At 29.1% G+C, this 8,651-nt stretch overlaps 1 protein-coding gene across 3 annotated transcripts; it reads left to right on the top strand.

Moving 5' to 3' along the window:
• The first annotated feature begins 292 nt into the window (after positions 1 to 292).
• LOC115708663 (isochorismate synthase 2, chloroplastic) lies at positions 293 to 8,294 on the top strand. Of its 3 annotated transcripts, none has more exons than XR_004010053.2 (16): positions 293 to 645; positions 771 to 959; positions 1,377 to 1,615; positions 4,406 to 4,523; positions 4,606 to 4,736; positions 4,826 to 4,973; positions 5,104 to 5,178; positions 5,257 to 5,325; positions 5,752 to 5,870; positions 6,006 to 6,063; positions 6,646 to 6,756; positions 6,927 to 7,011; positions 7,379 to 7,476; positions 7,668 to 7,729; positions 7,856 to 7,930; positions 8,052 to 8,294. XR_004010053.2 is itself a non-coding variant. In XM_061112132.1 (16 exons), exons 1-15 carry the CDS (start codon positions 517 to 519, stop codon positions 7,925 to 7,927), a joined length of 1,734 nt encoding a protein of 577 aa, XP_060968115.1. In that variant the 5' UTR covers positions 310 to 516; the 3' UTR covers positions 7,928 to 7,930; positions 8,052 to 8,294. The 3 variants fall into 3 exon arrangements, 2 of the variants coding, with proteins under 2 accessions (XP_060968115.1, XP_030492508.2); XM_061112132.1 differs by having other exon boundaries at positions 310 to 645; positions 7,637 to 7,729; XM_030636648.2 differs by having other exon boundaries at positions 324 to 645; positions 4,620 to 4,736; positions 4,830 to 4,973; positions 7,637 to 7,729.
• Positions 8,295 to 8,651: the final 357 nt, after the last annotated feature.

The following is an 8,651-nucleotide window of genomic DNA, read 5'->3' as shown; positions in this document are numbered from 1 at the left end:
TTTCAAAATTCTTGTTTTTTGTAACTTTGTTTTCTGAAAACTGTTTTTAAAAAGCAAGGCCAAAAAATAATTTTCTATTTATAAAAACAAAAAACAGTTTTTTAATTATGATGCCAAACATGCACTTAATTTTCTATCTTCTCTCTAGTTTCTTAATTAGTATCTCTAGTTTGGTATATAAATACATGTTAATTTATTGAATAAAATAAACAATTCACTAACTATTATATTTTACACATACATTGAAATTTTGTCATCAGAATATCTAGGAAACTTTGTTTGATTGACATCTTAAAAGAACAATAGGTAGATTCTGTGTTGATGTGGCATATAATAATCTTGTATATATTTTCTTGCGTAGTGACTAGTTAACGTCCCTCAAACGCAAAAAACTCTCTCTCTCCCTTAAATATTAAACAAGAACACATTTTTTTTCATAGTTACATCTTTGTAATAACATAAGACTTTGTTTACTCTCTCTCTCTCTCTCTCTCTCTCTCTCTCTCTCTCTTTTCTATGGCAAGTTCTGTGGCTGCAGCAAGGCATTCCCTTGGTCGTTTCATGGACTCAGAATCAGCCAATTATGGCATATCTACCTTACGGATTTCTAGCAGGCCTTCCAATTATATTGGTTTTCCTCATAAAGTAAGAACACTTTTTTCCCAATATGGTCAACACACAAACTTGAGAAATTTCCATGTTCATTCATAAGTACTACCTTTAACTTATACATATGCATGAAATGCATTGTTTGTATTGATTGATAACAGAGGTATCAATTATATGTACTGTCCATGAATGGTTGCAAAGGAAACCCATATTTCCCTCTCGGCACCATTGGAACACGTACTCTTCCACCAGTTCCTTCTCATTCAGTGGCTCTGGACAACCTCACCTCTGCCATATCAGACTTGAAACACAACCCACCTCCTTTCTCCTCTGGAATTATACGTCTTCAGGTAATTAAGTACATATACCCAGAAATGGGTTCAAGTTTCAGTGAGTCCGAGTTTCAAAAAGAAAGGAAAAAAAAAAGTGTTCTTTCTATCTTATCTCTATAAAAGATGGAGCTTTTAGACCAATACAATCACGCCACGTGGTTGGTTGACATCGAAGGGTGTGAAGATTGATTGCCTTATCTTGCATTTGATTATTGACAATGTAATTCAGATCAGTTTAGCGTATTCTACAAACATGCCTTAGTAAAAATTCAAAAAGTGAAAGAAAACCCAGGTTGGGCATGGGATTTTGGTGTTTTTTTTTTATGAAAATTAAGGGGAAATAGAAAAGTGAGAATTGGCATTTATTTATTTGGAGAGAATAGAGATCAGACATCTTAGCTGATATTTGGAGTAAATGTTGTTTGATAATTGAAGGTGCCAATACAGCAGCAGATGGATGCAATTGATTGGCTCCATGCCCAAGACCAGCTTCTTCCTTGCTGTTTTTTCTCTGGTCGAAGCCCAAACGAAAGTTACAATCTTTTTATTGAAAATAGCAAAAACAATCAAAATAGTTGTAACTCTAACTTGGTGAGTGTTGCCGGAGTGGGTTCCGCTGTCTTTTTCAGACATCTTCATCCTTTTTCATATAACGACTGGAAATCCATAAAGAGGTATGTTCCTCATTAGTATATATTATCACATTATATTATAAGGACGAGATTATAATAAATGACTTTGAAATTATAGTATTATATAAGGAAATATTGTCATTTCAAAATAAAAAAAAAATGATTTTTTATACTATTTAATATTTATATTATTTTTTGTCATATAAAAAAATTTATAATTTATTTTTATTTTTTTAAATAAAAAATAAATTATTAAAGATTATAATATATCTATATTAGTTTTATTAATTTTTTTTATTTTATTTTAAAATTGTGTTGATTTTTTTTTTTTTAATTTTTTATGAGTTGTTGGTATATTTCTATTTTAATGTATATACATATAATTTTATTGGCATGGTACATATATTTAATTATTTTTTGATATATTTTAGGAACTTTTTTATTTTTACACTTTAAAATAGTTTTTTTTCGCATTTTTTAAGAATTCTACATAGAAATCAACTAGCGCTGCAACCACTTTAGAAACTCAAACTGTAAATTTGAAAAAATAATTAAAAAAACAGTATATGGGGTAATTCCCCTATATTTTAATTATATGATATATTATTTATTGGAGAATTACCCCATATACTATTTTTTTAACTTTTTTTTTTAAAAAAAATGTACGGTTTGGGTTTCTAAAGTGGTTGCAGCGCTAGTTGCAATAGGAGTTTATGTACAACTTTTTGTTGCAATTTAGGTTGCAGCGCTAGTTGCAATAGGGGTTTATGTACAATTTTTTGTTGCAATTTAGGTTACAGCGCTAGTTGCAATAGGGATTTCTGTACAATTTTTTGTTGCAATTTAGGTTGCAGTGCTAGTTGCAATAGGAGTTTCTATGTAGAATTTCGTAAAAATACAAAAAAAAAAAAAATTGTTTTGAAATGTAAAAAATGAAAAAGTCCTATATTTATTTTAAATAATATTTAATTAACTTCTATTTTATTATATAATTTTGTTGTCATTGTATGTATATTTTTATTGTATGATATATTATTTATTTTAAATAATATTTAATTAACTTTTATTTTATTATTTGATTTTCTTGTCATTGTATATATATTTTAATTGTAGTATGTAATTTAGTTAGTATAGTATATATATATGGAATACTTCTTAATGGGTATTACCCATCAATATTAACTAAACAAATTTAACTATAAATTTTAATTTTAAAAATATCAAACTATCGAATTTTGATCTAATAACGAATAATAAAATCAAAAATTTAAATTTCTATGCTTAATTTAACTACTTAATTAAAAAAATATCAAAAAATATCTCTTTTTACACTATATCAAAAATATGTTCATACAAAAATATTTAACTCAAACTTAACTTTTTCTTTTCTTATTTTTTTTGCTAAAAAACTTTTTTTTTTAATTTTTTTTTTACCGATGGAACAATCTCAGCCCATATGATATAAAAATGACAGATTTTTTTTTTTAATTAGATAGAAAAATCAAGCATAAAAACTCAAAATTTTCTAATTTTACCTATTCATGGGTAATACCCATTAAGAGTGCACCCATATATATATATATTATTATTATTGTTAGTATATATATTTTAGTGAATAATATATGTATTTTTTGTTATAGGGTATATCATTTTTTTAAAATAATATTTAAGTTCTATTTTCTATTGTACTTTTGTTGACATAATATATAATTTTATTAACATCCTATATATTTTTATTTTTACTTTTTTTTGTTGTTATTATATATATATTTCTATTGTAAGGTATATATTTTTTATCATATGGTATATACGTTTTATTGTATAATATATCATTTTATTATAAATCATGCATGTTTAGTTTTTATTTTATTATATATAAGGGTGATACATAATTTGTTCAGTATGATATAATTATTTTATAGTTATATATAATTTTGTTAATATGGTATATATAATTTTTTTTTAATAATATAATATTATTTTGTTTACTTTTTTATTGTAAGTATATATATTTTGTTGTATAGTATATGGTTTTTGTTGTCTATACTATATCATTTATTTAAGATGATATTTAGTTTCTTTTTTATTATATATAATGATTATATATAAATTTTTTGGTATATATACATATTTTAATACTGGTCTATATAATTTTGTTAGCATGATATATATATTTAGTATTGTTATAATTATTTTGTGACATATAATTTTATTACTACAGTATATTAATTTTTAATGATACAATATATCAAATATTGTTATATGTATTTAATGATCTAGTATATTTATTAATATTCATGATTCATCCCAATTTGATAAATACACTCCTCATACTTGTAAATAGTTTTAGTAGTTACTAATAATTTAATAGAAGTCACCCTCATAAACCGTTATTTGAAAAGAAAAAAAAAACAAGATGAAAGGACTTTGCATGACTTTAATAAAAAGTATTAGCAACCCATTGCATTTGTAGAGTGAGAGGCCCCCATACAAGAACATTGCTCTGAATGTCAGAGCTAGGTTCACTTTTGTCATGTACATCATATTTGTATGGTGATTGTTATCAAGTACAATTAGGTTCTTTCCTATTTTTTAAGTTATGGGAGTCACTCAAGTCTGCACTACCAGCTTAAAAGAGGATCTTTCTCTGTATGGTATAGTAATATTACCTTTACATGTGCATGGTTCATGGTTTTGTGCTAATCTTCTAGGCTATGAATGAGAACAAAGAAACTACAGACGTTTTGATTTATGTCACTTACGTTAAGTAATTAGGTCCAAGTTTAGTAATAAACAACCAAATCTAATATTTTGTTCATTTCTTGATACAAGGTTTCTCTCCACAGAATGTCCTTTGATCCGTGCTTATGGGGCTATCCGCTTCGATGCAAGAACTAACATTTCATCTGAGTGGGAGCCTTTTGGATCCTTTTACTTTATGATTCCTCAGGTAGAAAAGTCATTTTCTTTTATGTGTAGGTTCTAAGAAAGTAGCCATGTTTCTTGTTAGTATTTATAAATTGCTAGATTAGATGCCAAATGACAGGTTGAGTTTGATGAGTTTGAAGATAAGTCAATGCTTGCTTCAACTGTTGCATGGGATGATGCTCTTTCATGGCCATGGGAAAAGGCAATCAATGAACTTCAAGCTAGGATTTCTCAGGTTAAGATATTTCGCTAAGTTGACTTTGCTGTTTTGTACATCTTGGGTAGTTATTCCTTTTACCACTAATTTATGTGGTTTCTGATTAGGCAGGTCTCTTCTATGATTATAAAGTTATCAAGGCAAGTTCCTAGGACATTTGTATTCAGCAGCAAACACACCCCAAGCAAGGAATATTGGGATCTTGCTGTTAACCGAGCTTTAAAGAAAATTAGTAGTGACTCAGCACTTACTAAGGTCATAATAATTAAACCATGTACCAAGCTTGCTTTTAATTTTGAATATTATTATTATTTGTGTTTTTCTAGCTTAAGTTTCAATTTCTTTACTTAAAGTATTAATTATTGAGTTTGTTTTGGGAACTAAGGTTGTTCTTGCCAGAAGCAGCAGAGTGGTGACTACTACTGATGTTGACCCTGTAACATTACTAGCTTGCTTACAGGTGATTTCATCTTCTATTGCATAGCATTTATGTTCGTTATGAGTTAAGATTTATCGTATTTGGGATAAACATCTGCAGGGTGAAGGTAAAAATGCTTATCAGTTTTGTCTTCAGCCACCTAATGCACCAGCTTTTATTGGAAACACGGTAAGTGTCGTTATAGATGTTTTAAGCCTTTCATTTTCTCACCTGCGTTTACAACTCATATTATGTTATTACATAATCTTAATATTACAAAATACTTCTGTAGGTTTTATATTAGTAAAGTAACAATCTATATACTGACTCTTAAGATTGAATACCAATTCTATATTAGTTCCAAGTTCCAACCTGAACATTACTTCACTCACGCTCTCCTTCTTAGCTTACTTATGACAAAATTATCTATCTTAATGATGCTATTCCACATTTGGCTTTAGTTCTCCTTTACTTTCATTAGTGATCTTTACTTAGAGTTTACCATCCATGTTTCAAATAACATTTTCAAAGGGTAAGAAGAAGATAGAATAAAGATGTGTTTCCTATGCTGTTTTGTAATTTTGTTTGTCTCGGCTTAAATGATTTCCCCAATAGCCAGAGCAACTGTTTCGCAGAAAATGTCTAGGTGTTGAGAGTGATGCTCTGGCTGCAACTTGTGCCAGAGGTGGTACAATGACTGAAGATCTGCAGATAGAACTTGACTTACTTTCCAGGTTTTCTCATTTTTTTAATGTTTGGTGGTTGTTTTATTAGTTCACTAATCTGTAATAATATTTTTCTATTTAAGTTATATAATCTGAAAGCAATTTGGATGATGTACTTTTGTCAATAATTGCTTCATTATGCAGTCCCAAATATCACCTTGAGTTTTCTATCGTGCGTGAAAGCATAAGACAAAAGTTAGAGGTAAGTTACTTGGCTACCTTTGTATCTAAAAATTATTTATAGCAAGAGATGTTTTTTTTTTTTTTTTCTGTTGACTTGAATATGGAATAAACTACTTCCTATCTTTCTTTCTTTTTCTATTTTTCTGTTCATATTAAGGTTATGATAAAATTGTCTATTTGTTGGTAGAGAGAGGGATGCTTTTTAATGGAGTTGTAAAGACTCTTTAACCCTTTTGGATTCTTTTTTGGCTTGAATTGAATGAAAAGTCCAGCATTGTGTAACTTTGAATTTTGAAAGTTTGCATGAAACTTGAATAATAAAATTTATGCAATAGCCATCTTAAAATATATTTTCTATGCTTGTACACAATGCCCTGTTTATGACAAGAAATTAGTATCTGCAAATACACTTTAGCAACTTTTGTGATTTTAATGATGTTGTGCAAAGCTTGTTTGTTTTCTCTTTTGCTAAAAATAGCAACCTTCAGATAGGCTGACTTGAACATGACTTTGCATGTAAGATCTCTAGTAATGGGCACTTAAGTTGGACTATTTACATTTTTCAGAAATGTTATATTTTTGTTTTAATTGTGTTTTGTAGGATGTTTGCAATTCTGTGATAGTTGAACCTAAGAAAGCAGTGAGAAAACTCCCAAGAGTTCAACATCTATATGCCAAACTAGTTGGCAAGTTAAGAAGAGAAGATGATGAAGTAAGAATCTTAATCTACATTTTCAAATTATACTATTTTCCTCCTCAATACATGCAACTTGGATTTATTGTATAAATCTATACTTCATTTTACTAGAAAAAACTCTTCTTCTGCACAATATTAATTGTTAACTCATAACTGGTGACATGAAAAGTTCTATTTCTTTTCAGTTTCAAATTTTATCCTCTCTTCACCCAACTCCAGCTGTGTGTGGATTTCCAACAGAGGATGCCCGACTTTTAATTGCTGAAACTGGTATTTTCATAGATCACCATATCTCTTTATTGTATAAAGTAATAAAACCTTATTCCCTTTTTCCATTTCTTCACTTGAGTTTGTATTTTCATATCCAAGACACACAAATTTTTGAAGAGTTGTGTCCCTAAAACAATATCATTATGCTTGGGCACAAGCCTATAACTTTGTTGTACGCACAAATTTTCACTTTGTTTTCACTTTCATTTATAATAATAAATCTGTAGCTTAGATGTGCTTACATCTCCTTGATGTTCTTGTAAAATTCTTATTATGTCTTTTTATGAGAGAGAGATGTGTTCCAAATTTAGATGACACTTGTCACCCAATCATTGGACTAACTTTTATGACTGCACATCTTGTTCAGAAGTATTTGACAGAGGAATGTATGCTGGCCCTGTTGGTTGGATTGGAGGAGGAGAGAGTGAATTTGCTGTTGGCATTAGGTCAGCTTTGGTTGAAAAGGTAAACTTGAGATGCAAGTCTTTGGAGTATTAGTGTCACTCATATTTTAGAGCCGACAAAAAATGAATCTCCATTGTTGTGATGATCAAAAATCTTCAGCATTTAGTTGTCATTCTGTATGATTTTCCATACACTTTTTGCTAACTTCTCTGAATTTTAGGGTGTTGGTGCATTGATCTATGCTGGAACAGGTATTGTGGAAGGTAGTGATCCATCACAAGAGTGGAAAGAGTTAGATCTCAAAGTTTCTCAGGTAATCAAAGTCGTTACCTGATTTATATGTATCAATTGTTCATGTTCAAAGTACTTGCTCATTGCAAGTATTGTATTGTAAGAATAGTGCTAAAAGCCCATTTTATGTGTTTTATTTGTGCTATAGTACACCAAGTTGCTTAAACTTGAAGTTTCTCTAAGAGAAAAGGTTACTAGTTTTGAGGACTACTGGTTATGAAAGGTTAGTACTTCTTTATATTATTTATATCTATAGCTAATGCATAATAAGCATCACTTATCACTTTTTATTCTGCAATTAGTGATCCCTGAAATTCACATTTAAACAATGGTCCAATGAGCAGGTAGCATGGCACTTGTATTTACAACAACATTGATTGGTATTATTTTCTCCAGTTATAAAATATAAATCTGCCTCCACTGGAGGCTAGCTGAAGTGATTGGTGTATTAGTGTATGTGTATGGGAGAGGAAAGAGGCTCCATTACATTGTACAAAGAAAAAAGAAAGTTTTCTGTTAGAAAAAAATCTGTTGTAATTTTATTCTTAATAATTAATGCAGCAAAAATGAATTTCCTTTTATGGTTCTGCAGTGCTTCTTCCTAACATCACATGATTTACTGTGTTAAAACATCTAATGCTGGTACTTTCTTTCTTGTTTATCTCTTTTATTACTTTGTTTTGGAAATAGTACTGTGTAAATAAGTGTTTTCCTTGGCAGACCTGAATTAACTGGTTATGGAGGAATGTCTATAAATGGCCAGTCTTTTTTGGATTGAAATGTGACTCTCCTTATTCTTTTCTACCTTTTAATAATAAAGAAGGCATTCCTTATTGTTACAGAGTCTACCTATTGTTCTTTTAAGATGTCAATCAAACAGAGTTTCCTAGATATTCTGATGACAAAATTTCAATGTATGTGTAAAATATAGTTAATGAATTGTT

Source organism: Cannabis sativa, chromosome 3, assembly GCF_029168945.1.
Source record: "Cannabis sativa cultivar Pink pepper isolate KNU-18-1 chromosome 3, ASM2916894v1, whole genome shotgun sequence".
NCBI lineage: Eukaryota > Viridiplantae > Streptophyta > Magnoliopsida > Rosales > Cannabaceae > Cannabis > Cannabis sativa.
Note: the sequence above shows the minus strand (reverse complement) of the source record. Positions and strands in the feature narration are given on the sequence as shown.

Excerpts from the sequence above, each read along its gene's own strand:
- LOC115708663 (XM_061112132.1), top strand. The coding sequence starts at position 517 with ATGGCAAGTTCTGTGGCTGCAGCAAGGCATTCCCTTGGTCGTTTCATG. Across the intron at positions 1,616-4,405 it reads GACTGGAAATCCATAAAGAG|GTTTCTCTCCACAGAATGTC; the intron begins GTATGTTCCTCA and ends TCTTGATACAAG. Across the intron at positions 5,871-6,005 it reads GAACTTGACTTACTTTCCAG|TCCCAAATATCACCTTGAGT; the intron begins GTTTTCTCATTT and ends TTCATTATGCAG.